Source organism: Emydura macquarii, unplaced genomic scaffold (assembly GCF_026122565.2).
Source record: "Emydura macquarii macquarii isolate MOO-44397 ecotype Brisbane River unplaced genomic scaffold, CSIRO-AGI_Emac_v2 contig_67, whole genome shotgun sequence".
NCBI lineage: Eukaryota > Metazoa > Chordata > Testudines > Chelidae > Emydura > Emydura macquarii.
This window is the reverse complement of record NW_027130204.1, coordinates 84824-106780: the sequence shown is the minus strand read 5'-3', so window position 1 is coordinate 106780 and position 21957 is coordinate 84824. Positions and strand designations below refer to the sequence as shown.

The 21957-nt window shown below is 47.7% G+C and overlaps 1 protein-coding gene across 2 annotated transcripts in view; it reads left to right on the top strand.

Moving 5' to 3' along the window:
• The first annotated feature begins 19160 nt into the window (after window positions 1–19160).
• The window catches only part of ALOX5 (arachidonate 5-lipoxygenase), a 48646-nt gene continuing 45849 nt past the window's right edge, over window positions 19161–21957 (top strand). Inside the window, exon 1 of one of the 2 annotated variants that reach the window (XM_067534724.1) lies at window positions 19161–19426. In XM_067534724.1, coding sequence (XP_067390825.1) covers window positions 19277–19426 — 150 coding nt within the window. In that variant the 5' untranslated portion in view covers window positions 19161–19276. The remainder of the gene's footprint in view (window positions 19427–21957) is intronic. The other variant, XM_067534805.1, reaches the window with a different exon arrangement.

Genomic DNA, 21957 nt, shown 5'->3' with positions numbered 1-21957 from the left:
TCACAGCTACCTGTTCAAGATTGAAGGAAAAAGACAGAGACGCTGACCCAAGAAGAAGTCATGGGATGCCATGAAGGAAGATATGTTAGTATGTGATGTGATCAGGGTATGGCAATGAACAGATTATTTTGGTGGGAGATGACTCATAAAGTTGACTCCATCTGAAAGGATTAACGCAAGGAAAAAGAACCCAGTTATGTTACACATATTCCATGATACAGACTGAGCTGGATGGGTGCAGAGGGTATGGAAAGGTGGATGATGAGCGTGATGCATTTAGAGACCCTTACACCAAGGGGCCTTGTAGCCGGGAGGGCTGGTCCCCCTCTGAGGAGGACCCAGAGAGGGACACAGACCCACCCTGGCTGACAGAAGCCTGCCCCAGGGAAACACCTGACCGGAAGCAAGGGGGCGGGTCTAGGCCTTTAAAGGCCCCAGTGGCCCCACCTGACCGGAAGCAGGGGGGCGGAGCTAGGCCTTTAAGAGCCCGGCCGGCGAGCTCAGTGGAGAGGAGGCGGCCGAAGGGGAAGGACGCATCTCCTCCAGAGCTCCTAGCCAAGACCGGGCCGGGGAGCCGGGCTGAGAGGGAGTGGCCGGCCTTAAACCCAGCCTGGGGATCGACTGAAGCCTCTCCCAGGTACCCTACGGCCTGGGAGTTGGAGGGACCGCCAGAGACCCCCTCGGCCTGGGAGCCGGAAGAAGGCCCGTCGGGGTTCCCAGCGGACTACGAGCCGGAGGAGAACCCCCCGGAGACACCCGGGGCTTGGGAGACAGAACCAGACCTGCCAGAGCAGTGCTGAGCCTGGGACCCCGAGGATCTACCGGCTCTGCCCGGGGCCTGGAGGCCGCAGGACCTGGAGGAGCTACCCCCCGAAGACGAGCCCATGGAGCTACCCGATCTGCCACCTGTGGACAATGAGGGCCTAGCCGGTCTACCCTACCTCAGCGACCCAGAGGAGACAGGTAGCGGGGGTTTCGGGGAGGAAGAAGCCCAGGGATAGCCGCACGATAGTGGCTGAGTCAGGGGCAACCTGGGCGGTGTGTTGCGGCTGGAGCCCCACCGACCCAGCGGCAAATGCTGTTGCCGCTATCAGGGCCCTGGGCTGGGACGCAGTGGAGACGGGCGGGCCTGCGTCTCCCTCCCCCCTTCCCTACCGTCCGTGAGGAAGCCTTCCCCGCCGTGCCGCTCCAGAGAGCGGCTTGCACCACCGCCTCGCCAGCCCTGCCAGCCCTGCCTGAGGGCCTGGCTATAAACCCTGCCTGAGGGCCTGGCCAGCCCTGCCTGAGGGCCTGGCTATGGCTATAGACTGTTTGCCTCGCCAGCCCTGCCTGAGGGCCTGGCTATAGACTCGCCAGCCCTGCCTGAGGGCCTGGCTATAGACTGTTTGCCTCGCCAGCCCTGCCTGAGGGCCCTGCCTGCCTGAGGGCCTGGCTATAGACTGTTTGCCTCGCCAGCCCTGCCTGAGGGCCTGGCTATAGACTGTTTGCCTCGCCAGCCCTGCCTGAGGGCCTGGCTATAGACTGTTTGCCTCGCCAGCCCTGCCTGAGGGCCTGGCTATAGACTGTTTGCCTCGCCAGCCCTGCCTGAGGGCCTGGCTATAGACTGTTTGCCTCGCCAGCCCTGCCTGAGGGCCTGGCTATAGACTGTTTGCCTCGCCAGCCCTGCCTGAGGGCCAGCCCTGCCTGAGGGCTGGCTATAGACTGTTTGCCTCGCCAGCCCTGCCTGAGGGCCTGGCTATAGACTGTTTGCCTCGCCAGCCCTGCCTGAGGGCCTGGCTATAGACTGTTTGCCTCGCCAGCCCAGCCTGAGGGCCTGGCTATAGACTGTTTGCCTCGCCAGCCCAGCCTGAGGGCCTGGCTATAGACTGTTTGCCTCGCCAGCCCAGCCTGAGGGCCTGGCTATAGACTGTTTGCCTCGCCAGCCCTGCCTGAGGGCCTGGCTATAGACTGCTTGCCTTGAGAAAGGCGCAAGACGGCTCCCAGTGGGAGGTAGCCGGGAGGGCTGGTCCCCCTCTGAGGAGGACCCAGAGAGGGAGCCAGACCCGGACGCTGCTCCCTGATTCCAGGGGCACGTCCACAGGCCTCATACTTACATCACCCTTAGGAGATACGTTAGAACCTTCCTTTCTACTTACTTCCCTATCCTTTCCGGTCATGCCTCCTTTCTTCTACTTTTCCCAGCTCTCAGCTTCATGCCCTCTACCCTGCTGCCTTGTACCTGAGCAAACATTCCTGTTGAGGAGTTAGGTCCCCCCTCTCCCTTTGGGGGTCTAATTGCTCAAGGAAAGCAAGATAGTAAAGCCCAATGGCCGGAGTCAGTATCACTGCCCGGGGGTGCGAGGCAGTATGGCCCAATGGCCAGAGTCAGTATCACTGCCTGGGGGGTGCGAGGCAGTATGGCCCAATGGCCAGAGTCAGAGAGTGGCCCTTCTGGGTCAGGGTAGCGTTGCCTAGTGGTCTGATTCACCAGTGTGTCCCAATTCTGGAGGACAGAGGGGCCTATTGGCCCATTGGGGGAGTGAGGCGCCATCAAGGAACGTGTGGCACCTGGGGTAGTGGGGCCCAGGCCCTCCCTGCTCTTCTGAACCCCAGCCCAGGGCCTAAAGGTGGCAGGGGTACTTGCCACTGAGTCAGCAAGGATTCTCCCTCAACACGCTCTTCTCTGGAGAGAGAAAGAGAAAGCAAGGACTCACTTCTTCAAGGAAAGATGCCGCATCATGCCAGGGAAAGGAAATCACTGGCAAAACACAATGGCTCAGTGGTTTTGCACTGGTAATGCCCAGTTCTCTGTCACATGTGCTACTAGAGCCATGGATGGTTATCAGTGGGAAGTATCCAGAAGTGTCACTCTATCACCACCAGAGGAATGTAAGACCAAGAAAGATCTAGGCCAACAAAAGCCCTCTCCTGATTGGAAGTTTTTCTTCCAGATGTGGTCTAGTTCAAATAGGAATTATTCTGGGGGAAGTTCTCTGGCCCATCTTAGACAGGAGGGCAGACTAGATTACCACATCTTTTGGCTGTGGACTATATGAATCACCAATGGGTATGAGGTGGAAGGTTCAGATCTGAAGCTGGATCGGCAGTATTCAGATCTGGAGGCTTGGTCTAGACCCATCTACACCATGAGCTCAATATTAATGGTTTGCTCCAGGGCACTGAATAAAAACTGCACCAACTGAGATGTAGAATTTTAGATTCAGAGATTGCATTCTGCAACCTTGACTTGTATGAAGATAGCTAACAGTGAACAACCTACCCTAAGAATCCTATACTGTAAAGATCTCAGATTAAGTGATGAAGTGAGGTCTTGATGTGGTCAGCAATAAAATAAAATACCATGAATGTAAAAACTTCATCTCTCCATCCAGACCGACTCCCTCGGGAATACTGCAGGGTTACTCAGTAGCATTTTACTTATTATGCCACGGCCCATAAATATTCATGGTGTCTGCAGCAAGATAGATATTTTTACTATTTTAAAAAATTAACTTTAATGTGATTATCTGAGCAATGTAAAATGGCTACCTCAAGGGATTATAATGCTTCCATGTATCCTCCTTCTGTGTTCTTCAATGGGCTACCGTACGGCCCTTGTAATGAAGTCTCTGTGGGACCAATTCTTGCAATAATTGCCAGATGGCACCATACTCAACACCTACATCTTGTTGTCATTTCACCCAATTGTAACCCTTACTATTGATGGTCCATTTACCATGCCACTCTGTTACTCAAAAATAGTTTTGCAGGGGGTCTCCTTAACCCTTCTTCCATGTTCATTGTTCTCTCAGTTTTGTTTCTGTCCACTTTAGTTTGCTGCTGAGGATATGTTCATTAGAGATTCTCTATATGGCCTTTCAGCTGTTATCTTTTCACCATACTTTGGAAACAATCCATGTAATGGTAATTTTAATGTTACTATAAGTCCTATAAGGTAGGGAAGAAAAAGGTGGTGCTTTGCTAAGGGACTGAAAATCTTTATTCTTTTGTGTAGTTGCTCTCCTCAGAAAGACCTAACCTCACCCTTTTGCTACCTATGAACGATTCTGTCTTCTCAGCCCTGTTGGTACTTCTTAAAAACAGTTCTATTTTCAGTGCGTCAAAGGCTAGCTGCAAAAACCTGCTTGCTCTGTCAAAAGCAGACTTGTTGGCTTCACCAAACTTTGCATATGAAACAATCTGGGTTTGATGAATGGAAGCAGTGTTATCAGTAGCATATGGGAGCCCTGCTGCATCAGATGCTTAACCACAGTCAGATGCTTGTTGTTGTGTCTGTCTCATCTACCTAGATTCTAAAATCCTAGTTTCAGTTGCATCACAGCCACTCTCCACACCTCTCCTCTTTCTACCTTTTCCTTAGATGTTTGTGTTTCCGGGGACAGAGGCTGCCCAGGTTTTGCCATTTCAAACTCGCCTTCTAAGATCAGAAAGCAGCATTTATTCAGAATGACACACGACGCACCTCTCTGGAGGAGCAAAACATTCAAAACGGACTTGGGACTATGTCAGACTCTTCCCCATTCTTCAACCTGTCCATGACCCAAACTAGGGTCTGTGACCCATGCTGCTGGACTCCTGTCACACTAAAGGAAACCAGCCTCTGTGGCATGTTAGAAATGCAGCCACTCACTTCACTTTTCTTCTCTGTCTACGCCAGAGGATACCTTCCACAGAGCAAAATTTTCTAAAGTGCCTATGTCCCATTGACTTTCAATGAACCTTAGACTCCTAAATCCCTTAGGTGCTTCTGAAAATTTTGCACATCAGGCCTGAGTGGTTGAAATAGTCCATAATTCCTGGTATTACTGTCCCATATTGGTCTGAACTGAAATGCTCACAAGGAGTTATGTGGTGTTAAACCGGCGTTAAGTAGGAGTGAAATCCTGAGCTTTTAATGCAAGACTAGAAAGAAAATAAATATATTAACAAATGAAAGTGTGGATTAAATTCTGGGCATATTGTTTTCAGTTCTTGCATTGGCAGGTTGTACTGTACTATGTTTTAGTTCAATCCAAGGGACGCTTTTTGGAACAAAAGTTAGGGTTTGTACACTTGTGTTCTCCATTGTTCCCATAATTTGTAAATGATTGAATAGGCTCAAAGTTCTCATCAAAATGAGACAAAATATGAGGGGAGGGTTCTGGTGATGCTGAGCTTCACTCTTGTGCTTTATGAAGTTGCTCAGCAGGATAAATGACTCCAGTGGGTTTTGGATCAGGCTCCAGGAACATTAAATGCTGCACTCGCTGTCACACTCAAGCTGTGCGCAGTTAATGTAAAGAGAAGCCCAAAGCCCTGGATCCAAACACTGCCAATGTTGGAAGGGCTCAAATCTGAATGCAGGGTAAAGGTTTTCCAAAGTGCCTAAGTGTTTTAGGAGCCTACATCCTATTGACATCCTACGAAGCCCCTTTTGAAAATGGGCGCTCAGGCTTTGAGGCTCGTACCCATCCATTGTTGCTCTGAAGGTCTCTGCTGGTTTCCTTTTATCAAGGAAGGTACAACATCTGCTAGAACAGTCTCCTTCCCATACTTCTGTCTGAGCTACACAATGCTTGAGGGACTGAGGCTGGTGGGAAATATCAGCCCTTTGGTTAGGGGGACTAAAATCTTGATAATTATGCTGAGGGCTTGGTTTCTTGTTGCCTAATGCCGCCTGCCATTCCCCAGCCAGCATTCAGATACAGAATGGTTTGGAGAGTTCCTGACCATACTTCCTTTCCACATCCTGGCTGCAGACCTCCAGCTCACTGGTCACACCCATCCTTCTCTGTCTGGTTATTTGGTTCCACTGCCAACGTATTTCACTGTAGCGTGCATGTGTTTTCCCTCTCCCACCCGTGTTCTCTCACTGTTCTTGCAGAGGCGTCGGTGCTCCAGTGTGGATCCAGATGGTAGTAAGACTGGGGGTTTGGTGTTCAATGGCTGGCACTAACTAGGGTTCAAAGACAGGCTGAGGGAAAGCATTAGGACAGTGAGTTCAGGACTAGGATTGGCCATATAGAAGTCTCATGAGACCAGCTTGTGAGATTTCAGACTCCAGTGGCAGAAACTCACCAGTACAGATGATCAGGTGAGATTCCTACCAGTTCCAGAACATGAATCTTTCCACAGAGTTTCTCTTTCCATTCTGGGGCAGCTTGGACCCAGAGGAGGTCATGTGTTTTCACTGCAGGTGTATTGCTAGAGACCCAAGCGCAGGGTCCCAGAACCAATGCAAAAACACGGGGATGATGCTTGCATCTCCTGCAGCTCCTTCAGGATTCTATAGGGCCTCCTTTGGTAGGGAACACCCCACTCCTTAGAATGATTCAGGGGAAACTCTGCTAGGATATCCTCAGACAGTTTTCCTGCCCTGCTGGTATTTGCACCAGAAAGGGTTCTCTGAGCCATTATTCTTATTTACATCTGAAGTCTCGGTTTCTTTTGTTTAAGGAAATGCTTCACAACATGTAACATAACACAAGTTGTATTACTTCACTGCTGTAGCAGTGCTCACCTGTCTAGCTTCAGCTACCCTACTGCCTCAGTTTCCCTTGTTCCCCAGATAGGGTGTTTTCATAAAAATACAGATCTTCCACCCAGTCTTCTCCGGGTCAAAATTAGCGCATGGCAGGAAGTAGTTTTCCCAATCAGCAAGAATTTTTGACATTTCAAAAAAATCTCCCCTCCCCCGCCCCCCCCATCCCAACTGGGACAAAAAGTCTAAAAATGTCACAAACCAAAACTCTAAAAAAAAATATTCAAGTGTGTGTGGGGGTCAAACATTTCATTTCAATATATTTCATTTTTACTCAGAAAAAAAACCGAACTTTCAAGTTAAACAGTATCAAAATGAGACCCTTCATAATCTCCAAACTTTTTTACTGAATTTTTTCAGGTCAGATGTTTTCATTAGCCCCCCCACACTGTTAAAAAGAGTTTCAGTTTCAATGCAGTCTTATTGGAAATATCTGATTGTGACATAGACTCCACCATCCCTTGGTACGTGGTTTCACTGATTAATAATCCTCACTGATAAACATTTGCACATTATTTCTAGTCTGAATTTGTCTAACTTCAACTTTCTGTTCCTTATGCCAAGAGAAAGCTCTAGTAAAGACTGGGATTGAGTCACCCCTTAACCATCTCTTCGTTAAACTAGATTGAGCTCCCTGCGTCTACTATAAGGCATGTTTTCTAATCCTTTAATCACTTCCAGGGCTCTTCTCTGAATGCCAATTTATTAAAATCCTTCTGGAATTGTGGGCACCAGGATTGGATACAGTATTCCAGCAACATTCACACCAGTGCCAAATACAGAGGAAAAATAACCTCTCTGCTCCCTCTCAAGTTTCTCCTGTTTATTCATCCCAGGATCGCATTAGCTCTTTTGGTCACAGAGTTGCATTGGGAGCTCATGTTCAACTGATTATCCACCAGGACCCACAAATTGCTTTCAGAGTCACTGTTTCCCAGGAGAGTCTCCCATCCTGTAAGTATGGTCCCACTTTCTTTGTTATGAAGTGTTTACATTTGCCTATATTAAAACTTTTGCTACTGTTTAACTTGAAAGTTTGATTTTTGAGTCAAAATGACTGATGGTGTTTTGCTAGAGAGCCAGGCGCCGGATCCCAGAACCAGTGCAAATGAAATTGAAACTCTTTGTGAACAGTCAACAAATCAGCACCTTTCTGCAAAGAAGCCCAACTCAGTGACGGAAAAGGCTGGGGCTATGAACTTTGTACTCTATTATCAAGAATTTGGGACCTGTTAACTTGTTGCTTCTTTAAGCTGGCAAGCAAGTCATAGTGGGCCAGATTCACCTCTGGTTTAGCATCGCTAACTTCAGTGGAGTTACTCCAAGTATGGATTTGGCCCATTAAGTATAGATTTGATAGACTTGGTCATATGACCTTTTGGTATTTATGACTTGGAAGCTCAGTTAACTGAATTGGAGGTGGGCCCTAACCACCAAATTCAGACTCTGATCTGGATTTTAAACACCTCAAAATTATGGGATGTTTGGAGGCACAGTTTTGGTTCTGCTCACTAGAAAGTCCAAAGTTCAGGAGTTAGGAGCAGGGCATTTGGTTCAAACCCAGCTCAGGTAAGAATGATTACCTGAATTGTAGTTCCTATGTTAATCTTCCTGCTAATAAGCCAGAATGGCATTCGCAAAGGTCGGAACAGGAAAACAGACCCAAGAATGAAAAATCAAGTTACCTGCTTACTAACATAGGAACTTGTATACAGACTTCTGTACAGTTTGATTCCTCACCAACACTAAGCTCTCACACAGCATCATCCATGAGTAATGCTGTCTCTCATCTGTTTAGCTAGGAGACTGCATTCTATGCTGGTAGATGATGATCTGGCCTTGGTTATACCTGCCTTCATCACTTTTTGGCCACACTGCAGCTTGCAGCGGCGGCAATCCCTCAGAGTTCTAGGATGATTGTCTTCCATAAAATGATAGCCAGTTATCACTCGTAGATCTGCAAGTGGCTAATGAGACCTATCCAGGATCCACAGATCTTGTCACAGTTGGGGCAGACATTTCCTGGTGGAAGGGGCAGATCTGGATTGTTGAGTCGGGCTGCAGTCGGTTCTTTCCTCTTTCCCTGTTTCTCCATTTCCTGTTGTCTTGCTGGGAAGACAACAGGAAATACTGGGATCCTTGCCACAAGGTCCTTTCTCATTTTGGTTGGTCGAGGACTTGGGTTTCCCATGAGTTTGTCAATATTGCACTTCTTGTTGACTTTGAGGGTGTCTTTGAATTGCTTTTTTTTTGTCTGTGCCTTGTCTGTTGGCCATGGCTCAGTTGTGAGAACTACAGCTGTAATCAGGGTCTGAATGAGTTCTCCCCTGACATCAAGTGACGCACTGGGGGAAAAGACTTCCGGAGCAGACTGTGTTTGCATAGACACTCCTACTCTGCCTAGGTGTGCAGCAGGATAGAGCTGCTTTGCCAAAATGATCAATTTTAGCTGGGTTACAAATCACTCTAGTATTCGAATGCAGAGGTAATGAAATGTTGTTATCCTTATTGTACGAGTAAAGGGCAGCAAACCTGTGCTTATTCTGCCCTAACTGTGGGGGTTACCTCCTGCCATGAAATTGTCAAGACAGCCAACAGCTAATGTAAGGCACATAGTGTCTACACAGGCACTGTGTTGCCCGATCCACGCCGACATAAGCCTTACATCTCTCGTGGAGGTGGAGCTATGGTGTCGGTGTAGTGGGGCACTTACATCGGTGGGAGGAAGGCAGTAGTGTAGACACTGACATCATCTGGTCGATGTAAGCTGCTGTATGTCCACTAACTGTGTAGTGTAGACCAGTCCTCAGTGCTTGCAAATGGGGAAGTACTGCCTCTGACAGGCACCAGGGGTGGTGTTTAGTTTTTCCAGATTACTGAGTGTGGGCTTGAGCCAGTTTTCTCTTATAGTGTTGAGAAGAACCCTAGCAACTGAACTCAGCTCTTGTTGCTGCTGATTCCACCTGGCAGAAGGGTTGCACAGCAGTATGATTGACCTGGGCATGAAGCCTCCAGCAAAGACATACCAGGATTAGATAAGGAGGAGAACTATCAGTGACAGGAAGGAAAGGGATCAAAGCAAACAGCTGTGTCTATGAAGGAAGAGACCAGAGAGAGACAGAGCTAGTGTCATTCAGCATAGCTCCATTGACTTCAATTGAGCTACTTCTATTTAGACTAGCTGGGGTCTGGCCCATTTTGTTATGGTGTCAGCAAACAGTGAAATCTTCCTCTCCCTCTTTACTTTATCCTGGGGTGAACGGTAAAAAAAAAAAAAATGAGCAGTCCATGGACAATGGCCTGCAACATAAAAATCACCATCACAACAGGCACTCAGACTGACCCCTTGGCTGGCAATCTCCTCAGAAAGAATGCTGAATTCTTTTTTCATCCCAGTAGTAATTTCAAATCCAGGATTGAGGCACACTGGGAAGAATCCACCTGGACTGACACCTGTCCTGTGGAGAAAGAGAAGATCTCAGACTCCCTACTCTAGCTAAAATAAACTATATGCAAAATAATCTGTACTGATCTCTGCTAAGCAAAATAAATATTGACCACACCTGCTGCTTATTTCTGAAAGTAATAACAAATTTCTGTTGTGAGTTTCCCAAGATCAACCAAGCTGAAATGATAGATTTATCAGATTTCTTTGTGATTCATTTAATCTTAATCTAATTTTTTTAAAAATTGAAAATAATTATTTCCCTTAGAGCATGCTTCAAAATCAGACCCTCTCTGGCAAAAATAGTGACCACAGTTCTCTGTTCCTTCAACATTCTTATTCCTAATGCCGCTGCAGTGGAGCAGTTATTTTTATCATACCCAAGTCACATTCAGGAAGGAGTTTAGTTTTTTCAGATGGCATATAGACCTTCCTTCCCACTGTTACTAATGACAAATGTCTTATTTATTATTTTTATTAAATTATTATTGACCATCAACTCCAACACCAGAATGGAAGGGAGTCTATTTGTCAGAAAATATAACTGAAAGCTAGTTTCCCTGGTTTTGCCATTGATTTAGATTCATAGATCCCAAGGCCAAAAGAACCGCTGTGCTCATCTGGTCTGACCTCCTGTATAACACAGGCCAGAGACCTTCCCAAAAATAATTCCTAGAGCAGAACTTTTAGAAAAACATCCAGCCTTGATTTTAAAAGGGCTAGTGATGGAGAATCTACCACCACCTTGGGCAAATTGTCCTAATGCTTATTACTTTCACTGTTAAAAATGTATGTCTTCTTTCCAGTCTGAGTTTGTCAACTTCCAGCCATTGGATTGTGTTCAAACTTTTGCTGCTAGATTGAAGAGCCCAGTAGTAAATATTTGTTCCCCTTGTAGAGTCTTATAGACTGTGATCAAGTCATCCCTTAACCTTCACTTTGTTAGACTCACAGATTCAATCTATTTAGTCTATCACTAGAAAGCAGGTTTTCCAATCCTTTAATCATTCTCATGGCTCTTCTCTGAACCCTCTCCAATTTATCTCCTTCTTGAATAATGGGCACCCAAACTGGACACAATATTCCAGCAAGTGGTCAGACCAGTGCCAAACTTAGGCTTAAAATAACCTCTTTACTCCTATTCAAGATTCCCCTGTTAATGCATCCCAGCATCATATTAGCTCTTTCGGCCAGTGTGTTGCACTGGCAGCTCATGTTCAGCTGCAGTAAGCAGTCATGGGAAAAGAGGGAAGGTTCTTTCCTGGATCAGTAACTGGTTAAAAGATAGGAAACAAAAGGTAGGAATAAATTATCAGTTTTCAGAATTCAGAGAGATAAATAGTGGTGTCCCCCAGGGCTCTGTACTGGGACCACTGTTTTTCAATATATTCATAAATGATCTGGAAAAAGGGGTAAATAGTGAGGTGGTAAAATTTGCTGATGAAATAAAACTATTCAAGATAATTAAGTCCAAAGCAGACTGTGAAGAGTTACAAAGGGATATCACAAAACTGGGTGACTAGGCAACAAAATGACAGATGAAATTCAATGTTGATAATTGCAAAGTAATGCATAGTGGAAAACAATCTCAACTATACATATAAAATGATGGGGTCTAAATTAGCTGTTACCACTCAAATAAGCAATCTTGGAGTCGTGGATAGTTCTCAGAAAACATTACTCAATGTGCAGCAGAAGTCAAAAAAGCAACAGAATGTTTGGAATCATTAGGAAAGGGATATATAATAAGACAAAATATCACATTGCCTCTTTATAAATCCATGGTACGCCCACATCTTGAATACTGCCTGCAGATCTGGTCACCCCATCTCAAAGAAAAATATTGGAATTGGAAAAGGTACCAAAAAGGGCAACTGAAATGATTACAGCGATGGAAAACCTTCCTTCTGAGGAGAGATTAATCAGACTGGGACTTTTCATCTTGGAAAAGAAACAATAAGGGGGGATATGATAGAGATCTATAAAATCATTACTTGTATAGAGAAAGTAAATAAGGAAGTGTTTGTTATTTACTCCTTCTCATAACACAAGAACTAGGGGTCACCAAATTCAAATAATAGGCAGCAGGTTTAAAAACGAACAAAAGGAAGTATATTTTTACACAACGCACAGTCAAACTGTGGAACTCCTTGCCAGAGGATGTTGCGAAGGCCAAGACTATAACGGGGTTCAGAAAAGAACTAGATAAGTTCAAGGAGGATGTAAGCGTTTCTGGTTCCGTGGGAGGCCACAGCGGCTTCCTACAAACAGGGAATAGCTCGCGTTTGGCGAGTGAGTAGTCCTACTAGTCCACCCTTAGGCAGGGTGAGCAGCAGTTACTCGCTCCGGCCCTCCGTCAGGGCGGGCGAGCAAAGAGTCAGTGGCTCCAACCCCTAGGCAGGGTGAGCAGAGGCAGATCGCTCAGGCCCTCAGGCAGGGCGAGCGAACCAGGAGTCAGTTGCTCCAACCCTTAGGCAGGGTGAGCAAAGGCAGATCACTCAGGCCCTCAGGCAGGGCGAGCGAACAAGGAGTCAGTTGCTCCAACCCCTAGGCAGGGTGAGCAAAGGCAGATCGCTCAGGCCCTTAGGCAGGGCGAGCGAACAAGGAGTCAGTTGCTCCAACCCCTAGGCAGGGTGAGCAGAGGAGGCAACAGCTTCCGGCGGGGTCAGGAGAGCAATCCTCCTGGGGTGGCTAGGGCAAAGGGGAAGGGGAGGGGGACGCAGGCCCACCCGTCTCCACTGCGTCCCAGCCCAGGGCCCTAGCAGTGGCAGAAGCGGCTGCCACTGTGCCGGCGGGGCTCCCGCCGCAACACACCGGCTATAAGGCGGCTTCAGCCACAGGCCGTGGCTGTCCCTGGGCTACTTCCTCCCCACTGACCCTAGTACCTGCCTCCTCCGTGCCACGAAGGTGGTCCTCCAGGGGTAGCACCGTCAGTCCTTCCTCATCGACCGGGGGTAAGGCGGGGAGCTCCTCTTCAGGGGGCAGCTCCTCAAGGTCATTGGATGTGGGGAGCGGCTCAGCCTCGGGCAGCTCCTCCAAGTCCAGCCCCACTGTAGGGAGGGGCTCGGCGGCCGGCAGTTCCTCCAGATCTAGCCCAGCCTCCGGGGGTGCCCGCCACTCGGGCCGCTCTGGGGTCTCGGCCCAGTCTGGCGGTTCCAGCGTATGGCCCCGGGCTCGGGGTAACTTGGCCCAGTCATCCTGGCCGGGTTGCCTAGTCCAGCTTCTCGAGGGCCCTATCCAATCCCCGGGCCCAGGTGGGGCCGGGGTTCTTCGTCAGCGGTTAGGCTCTGGCCTAGGCCTCTGCTGGCAGGGCAGCACGTCCACCTCTGGTAGCAGTCTGTGGTCTACTGAGCTCAGGGGCCAGGCTTTTGTACTTCCCCTTCCTGTTGGGGCTCCGCCCTGCGGCAGCCAATTGGCCTGGCCGGGTTGTCCTATCCCGGCCCGGGCCCTTTGTTGCCGGGCAGACTCCAGGGCAGGGTGTGAGTTGAGCCAATCAGAGCTCGGGCGTCCTTCCTCAGGCTCTGCTTCCGTGGGAGGCCACAGCGGCTTCCTACAGAGGACGAGTTCATCAATGGCTATTAGCCAGGATAGGCAGGGATAGTTGTTTGCTCAAGGCTGGGAACGGCTGACAGGATGGATCACTTGATGATTACCTGTTCTATTCATTCTCTCTGAAGCACTTGGCATTGGCTTCTGTTGGAAGACAAGATACAGGGTTAGATGGACCATTGATCTGACCTAGTATGGCTGTTCTTATGATTATCCAGCATGACCCCTCCCCCAATCTTTTTCAGAGTTGCTTACTGGATGGCAGTAGGCCAATCACTGAACTTTTGTGCCTCATTTTACCCATCCACACAATAATAATAGTACTTAGCTACCACACAAGAATGTTGAGTGGTCTAATTAATTAATGTTTGTAAAGTACATTAGAACCCTTGGGTGAAATTTGGTATGAAAGTGCAAATTATGAGTACTACCAATATCATGAACAGGCCAACATTTTTCAAACTGGGGCACTTCAAATTAGGTTCCTAAGCTCATATTTAGGCACCCAAATAAAAGTGGGCTGATTTGTCAATGTACTTGCAGTTCAAGGACATCAGGTGTTCACTGGTGCGCAGCACTTCTGAAAATCAGGCTACTTTTATTTAGGTGCCTAAACATAGAGTTTGGGGGATCTCACTTTAAGCACTCAGGCGTGGCGATCATTAACATTATTTGGTTTCCAAATGTGTCAGATTCCAAAGATTTCACAAATTAAGCAAACTCAGGCTGGGACGGTATTCAGCTGGGAAACCTGCACAGAACAACTGGCAGAAGTGTTTTGAGTGGCTCAGCATGCAGCACTTTTTCCTCTGAGCCAGTAACAAGTGTCCCATGATGGCGATAAGGGGCACTGTGCCGCTGGAGGATGCTATCTTTTGGACGAGCAATAATAAGATATGCTGATGATGGCTTGCAGTCATTAAAGATCCCACTGCAGTGGTTTATACAGGGGTTTTAGACACAGCATTTTGGCCCAGTTCTAATTTGGCTAATGATGCTCTGCTTATCTTAAATTCTCCCTGTATTTGCAGTTGTATACAGCATTCTTCTTCGCTTCCTTCCTCACCATTGTGTAGTATTGCTATACTAGGCTTTTGATTTAGTGAGATTTCCTTTAGTGTATTTGATGCTAGGTTAGAAAATAAATCAACAGTCTTCTCCATTATCATTACCCACTGCATTAGTATATCAGGTCCCTTGTATGTGGCCACTAGAACATTCAAAGTTGGCTCTTGCTGCCTGCCAATTTAGGAAGGGACTGCAGGGAGTCTGTAGGAGAGTAAAGAGTTAAAAGCTGGACAAGTGGTCAGGCCTAAGCTACAGGGAATGGGGTCATGGCACAGGCAAACCTTGTTTCTCTTACTTGGTGTATGGTATGTCTGTGCTGGAGGTTCAAGGCCTCTTGTGGGAAAAAAGCATTATCTTCTTTCCCTCCCTTGCATATTGTATACTTTAAAGAATGTTAGTAGGTTTCAAGGTAATGTGCCTGCGGTCTGTGAAATAATCCTGTAAACAACAAAGAGGGGCAGGTATAATTATATTCCTTATGTAGTTTGTTAATATTCATTTTATAGGTGTCGATGTGACCAAATAAGGGTCTATGGGGAGTTGCTGAAAATGGATACAGTTACATACTGTTATGGATAAAAGGATTGAAAAGTAACCCCCTCGTTGCTCACTCATGGCGTCCAGGTGGAACGAGTGGGCATTAAAGGGTTCTGTCTCCCCAATCCACCCCTGGGACAACCTGTTTGGTTATTTCTAACAGAGTCCAATTTGAATTTTGTAGCTGACACAAAGAAGGGATCGCTGATAAAATATGGGTGTGTCAGTGAATTGTGCTAATGTCGGGGGGTTGAAGGTGGGTCAGACTATTCAGTGGAAACCCACTACCATCACCACGTGAGTCAGAAGCTTCAGAAAGATTGTTTCATTTCACTGTGGTGAGGAACCCTTTTCTCCTTCCTGATCTCTAACTCCTTTCCCCTAGGTCCACTGTGGGTTTTTGACAGTCAGACACTTGCTCTGGCAGTAACCACACACTCCCAGGGTCCCCCTTGCTCTCCCTAGCTGCTCACCGCACCCGGCTCCAGACAGCTCCAGCCCCAGCACCTGCTCTGCTCAGTGCAGCTGTGCTCAGCTCTGCTTAGCTCGGCTCTCTGGGATGTCCCTCTGACCCTGCTACTGTGGGCCAAATCAGCTCAGCTCAGCTCTCTGGGATCCTTCTCTGGCCTCTGCACCCAGCTCCAGATGGCTCCAGCCCCAGCTCCTGCTTCACTCTGCTTCAGTGCAGCTGCGCTCTGCTCGGCTTGGCTCGGTTCGGCTTTCTGGAATGTGCCTCTGGTTCTGCTGCTGTGGGTCAGCTCAGCTCAGTTTTCTGTGCTCCTCTTCTGGCCTCCCAGCTGCTGGCTGCTTTGTCCTTAGCGCTGCCCCACTCTGTCCAGGCATGCCCAGGTAGGCAGCTTCAGCTCACACAGAGGGCTGGGCTGCCCCCACCCTCCTGGCTCCCTCATTGGCCTGCCCGCCCTGTCAATCAGGCTGACCTGAGTTGCCCTCTTTCCACTGGCTCTGGTGGCTGTGTCTGTTTCAGGGTCCTGCTTCCTCAAGAGATGCCAACCAAAAAGACCCACTAAGTTTCAGTAAGGGGCTAATAGACCCCTTACAGATGCATAAATCAGTGAATCTCGAGTAGGAGCAGAGAAGTTATTTTATCTCTGTATTTGGCACTGGTGCGACCACTGTGAGAATCCTGTGTCCAATTCTGGTGTCCACAATTCAAGAAGGTTGGCAATAAAGTGGAGAGGGTTCAGAGAAGAGCCATGAGCATTATTAAAGGATTAGGAAACATGCCTTATAATGGAGCTCCATTTATTTAGCATAACAAAAATAAGGTTAAGAGGTGATCTGATCACAGCTGCATGAAAGAACAGAAAGTTAACGTTGAAACTAGACAAATTCAGACTAGAAATAAGGTGCAGACGTTTATCAGTGAGTGTTATTAATCATTGGAACCACTTTTGAAGGACTGTGGTGGTCACTGGAAATATTTGAATGAAGATTGTATGTTTTTCTAGAAGATTGGCTCTACTTCAGCCGCAGCCATTGGACTTGAGGCAGGAATTAATTCAGAGAAGTTCTGTGGCCTGTGCATGTTATGCAGGAGATTGAACTAGATGGTTACAGTGGTTACTTCTGGCCTTCAAATCTATAAATCAGTATCCTCAAATGTGCCAGCTGAATTCTAGTTATGATGAGAATAAAATATAATAAAATAAATAAAAAAGTCTGTGCTATCTTCTAGATACATGCACCAGCAGGGCTATGGGGTACATGTGACTGTGTTTAGAGCTGTGCATAAACATCATGGTTGGGGAACACAGAGCTGTATGTTGGCATGGAGATGTTTTGGACTGTGCAGTGTGGGTGTGGGGTACAAATGGGGTTGTAAGGCTGTGTGCAGGAGGTGGTTAGGGGTGTGTACAGGTGAGTGTGGTTAGGGATTATAGGGGTGTGTGCAGGGCTGTGGGGTATAAATAGGATGTGCATAGGGCTGTGTGGGTAGTGGTGCGGTCATTAGGGTGTGCAGGAAATATATAGAGGGTGTGCAGGGCTGTGTGGGTAGGACATGTAGAGCTGTGGGATACACATAGGTGTGTAACGACGTTGGATATAGACAAAGGCAGTATAGGTTTATGTGTGTAGATGGTGGTTGGGGTGTGTATGTAGGGTTTGAGTTGGTTGTTGTGGAGGGTGTGTCTGACTGTGTCTCTTGGGGCTGAGGTTGGTTCTGGGTTCATAGGGCTGTGAGTGAAGGAAGTTGGGGTATAGCTATGGGAGGGGGTTATTTTGGTATGTAGGGCTGTGGGGTGAGGCATGTATAGCAGGTGTAGGGTACATATGTGTAGGCTTGTGTAGGAAGGAACAGGAGTCATAAGGATGTGAAGGGATATATGAGGATCTGCAGAGCTGTGTGTGTAGGTGGTGGTTAGGGACATACCAGCCTGTGTGTACAAACAGTGTGAGATATAGATAGATACAGGTTGGATAGGGCTGAGTGCAGGGGTTGGGATGTAGGTAGGGGCATCAGGGAGAGCTGTGTGCAGGGAGGAATATAGCCGGAGTGCAGTGAAGGGCATTGTGAGGGGTGTAGCTAAGGGTGCAGAGAGGTGCTGTGTGCTGGGAGGGGTGTAGCTCAGGGTGCAGGCAGGGGGGTAGCTGGAAGTTGTGTGCCAGGAAGAGTGTAGCTCAGGGTGCAGGCAAAGGTGCAGCTGGGGAGTGTATGCTGGGATGTGTGCATCTCGGGGTGCAGGGAAGGTGTAGCTGGGGCTGTTTGCCAGAAGGGGTGTAGCCTGGTGTGCAGGGAGGGGGTAGCTGGATGGGGCTGTGTTATATTTATAAAATAAACAGCAGGATCTTATTTAGGGGGATAAGGCAATACGTTACGTTTATTGTGAATATAAAAAAATTAAAAAACAATTGCTTACACACACACACACACACACAAAGTTCTACAAAGATGAAGTATAGTTACTAGCCTTAGTTGCTCATGTTAGTCCACTGGCCAGGTGGCTAAGCACGAGGGAGGGAGCAGGGGTCTGTCGGTGCGCACCGATGCCCCTGGAGGATGATTGTAGAACCAAACCTAAAGTTTTTATTTTTTGGGGTTTTTTTAATAGGGGTACGCTTTTATGCTATTTTATGGGTTTTGTTTTATGTTGTATTTGCATTTTGGTGTGATTATTAATTATTTATGTTTTGTAAGCATGATTGTTGTAATTTTTTATAGTTTATTTTGTTTTTGTTTTTTGAGGTGGATTTTAGGGCTATTAGGGTGGGCAGTTTTTGGCTGTTTGGGTTGTAAAAGTTATTTTTATTTTTTTGAATATTTGAGGTTGGTGCTTTTTTGTTACTTTTCAGTTTATATAAATATATATAATTTATATTTTAATATTTTAATATTTATTTAAAATTTGTAATTGGAAGACAAGTGTGTTTTAAATAAAAATTATTTCTAAAAGATTTATTATCATAAAACATTTTTATTTAACATTTAATTTTTTTGTTTCAGAACATTTGCTGATGTTACTTTAAGCAGTGATCTTAAAACATATGTACTTTAACAATAGCAACAGTTTTACAGAATGATCTTTGGTAACTTTACAAACAGGATAATTAATGACCAAATGTTAGTTTTGGACAAACAGATGATGGTTTTAAACAAACTTATCAATAGTGAACAGATCAGCCTACATACTCAAAATGCAAAGCCTCACAGAGACTGCTGTGATGGTTTGTCACATACCAAAAGAATAAGGGTATTTCACATTGAATCAATATAACAAAATCAAGCTTTGGGCCAGCAAGGTGGTAGTCTATGGTGCAGAAAGGGGTGTAGCTCAGCTTGCAAGGAGGGATATAGCTGGGGGGTCTGCCAAGAAGGGTGTAGCCCGGGATGTAGGGGTGTAGCTGGGGCTGTGTGCTAGGAGGGGTGTAGCTCAGGTTGCAGGCAGGGGGATAGCTGGGGCTGTGTGAGGGGAGGGGTGTAATTTAGGATGCTAGGAGAGGTGTAGCTGGGGCTGTGTGCCGGGAGTGCAGGGAGGGGTTAGCTGGGGCTGTGCTGGGAGGGGTGGTGAAGGGAGGGGCTATGCCCGAGGGGCGGTGCTGCTGCGGACCTGGCCGTGCGTTCAGTCCCTTTGGCACAGGCGGGCCAGCTGAGCTCCCTGCAGTTAGTGCGCGCCACGCCCGCCGAGGCGGGCCGGGCCATGCCATCCTACACGGTCACCGTGGCCACCGGCAGCCAGTGGTTCGCGGGCACCGACGATTACATCTACCTGACCCTGGAGGGCGCGGCGGGCTGCAGCGAGAGGCACCTTCTGGACAAGCCCTTCTACAATGACTTTGAGCGGGGCGCGGTGAGTGTGCGTCCGGCCAGCCCTGACCCGGCCCCGCGCCCCCAACCGTGCGCCCTCCCCGGCTCGGAGACGCCCCCCCCCCCCCGGGCCACCCAGCCCTGCCCTGCCCACTGCACGGCGCCCTGGGGCTGCCCCGGCTCGCGGGCGGGGGGAGGCTTTGACCTCTTTATTCTCTTTCTCCCCTCTCTTGGGGCAGCTGTAATGGGGGCCAAGGAACCCGCCACGGCCTCTTCTCTCTGCCCAGTACTTCCTTTGCAAGGGGGTTTGGGTGCCTGCACCCCATTGCCCTTTGATCCTTCCCTGTCGCTGCCCCCTGGGTGGGGTCAGGATCAGGGCGGCCCAGGCATCTCGCCTTGTCTTGATGTTCTGGGTGGGTAGGGGGGCTGGGACACCAGAGGGGTGCTATGCCCCCAGCCTGATGCCCCATCCTTCCCTAATCCCATTCACCTTTCCCGTCCCCTTGACCCAGAGCACCTCCTTTCTGCCAGTCTCCATCCCCACGCTGGGCTCTGACTGAGGGAAGCGCTCTTTGGGCTGGGATCTGGAGTGAAGGGTGTGTGGAGGCTACGTTTTGGCGTACCTGGTGCTGTGATGCAGGGGAAGATTTGCTCCAGGGTCGCTAACACAGATGAAGGAGCATGATGTTTTCATGCCTTTCCCTAGTTGAATAATGGACACTGGCGCCACTGCATTAGGAAAAGGTTTATTGCCTGGTGAAGACTGCTTCTCCTGAATCAGCAAACCCAAGGATCTAACGTGATCCCCTTTGCCCGTGCCAGGGCTTAGCACAGAGTGCTGAGAGTCAGGCCTTCTGCATCTTATTCCCTCCTCTGCCACTGTCTCTAGGCATGACTATAAGCGAGTCACTCTGCCTCAGTTTCCTCAGTCTGTAAAAGATGTCATAACATCTCACTGGAGTGTCGTGGTGACTGATTGCTAAGTGCTTTGAGAGCATCCACTGAAGGTTAAAGCATTATCTTGCAATCTGGAAAACAAGAAAAGCACAATGAGATGAAGCATAAATGTGGTAGGTTTTGTGCTAGAACGTTAACATTAACTGAACATATTTTAAGAGGCTCTCCAGAAAAAATTTAAATGTTTTCTGGATGTGTATTATTTACTCCAGGGACTGGCACAGCTCAGCAGGTGTAAATATGTACTCATGTAGATTTGAAATTAGATATCTTTTGTAGTGTTTATCCAATTAAATAATCTGTTAATTCCAATGGTAAATCCATTGATCATGCTAGCTGTTCAAGATACAGCCCTGGTACCTCTCTTGAGAAGAGTTGAGAGAGAGGAGCCACTGTAGATACATATCAAGCCTCTAGACCAAGACAAGGGAACTACCTTCCAAGAGAGATGTCTGAGACACGTTAAATGGAGCTAGGAGAACAGTGCAGTGATATCAAACATTAGGTGCTAGGAAAATGCGGGACTGAAAGACCGGACTGGCAGCAGTGATGTACTTTCTATCCCTAATTTCTACAAATAAGTGAGAATCCTACTCTGTTCTTATCCTAGTCTGGCCAGTCATGTCCCAGCATCCATGCTTTTAATTTATTTATTTATTTTTAAAAATCCATATTGTGTTTCGTAATTGTAGGCTTCATTGTCTGCTATGTATCCTGCACTGTGGAAACACTAGAGTTAAGGCTTGGATGCACTTGAAATGTTACAGTGGTGTAGCTGCTGTGTAGACACTACCTAATCCGACAGGAGGGGTTCGCCCATCAGTGGAATTTGTCCACCTCCTCGAGAACAGGGGAGGAATTCTTCCATTGACCTTGCGCTGTGTACACTGGTGGTTAAGTTGGCTTACCTATGTTGCTCGGGGAGAGGTGGATTTTTCGCATCCGAGTGAAGTAGCTGGGTCACTTGAGCATGAAGCACTTTTGTAAAAATTTTCCCCAAGTGATTTAGGAGCCTGTCATATTTTCCCCAGTGACGTGGGCATGTAGGAGCCCAGGTCTCATTGAAAGTCAGTGGAACTTAAAATGCTTTTGAAAATGTTATCTTTAGTAGCCTGAAGCCTGGTCTACACTGCCGTTGACTTATTTACGTTGCCATAGCACGGCATCTCCACTGCGCTGTGTTGACAGGAGACACCCTCTGGTCGATACAGCCTTATTCTTTTTGGGAGGGGATGGATTTATGTCATCAACTAGAGAGCATTTCGGGGATTTATTGAGCGGGTTTCCACAGCCTGCTCAGTCAATCCCACTGTATCGATCCATGCAGCCCCGGCCGCATAGACATACCCTCAGTCCCACTGGCTTTCAACAAGACCGAAGCTCCTAAATGCAGTGCCTCTTTTTAAAATGAGACTTAAGCACTTTAAAAAATTGTACTTTTATCCTATATTTTATATCACATGCACATTTTGGTAGGTCATAAGTTTTCTGGGACAGAGGCTGGCTTCCGAAAGTAATTTTTCCCCACAAAACTATGCAGTCATGAACCCAGTCTGCAAAAGTCAACCTGTTCAGTTCTCAAAACAAAAGTTCCAGGATATCGTTCATTAATTTAGA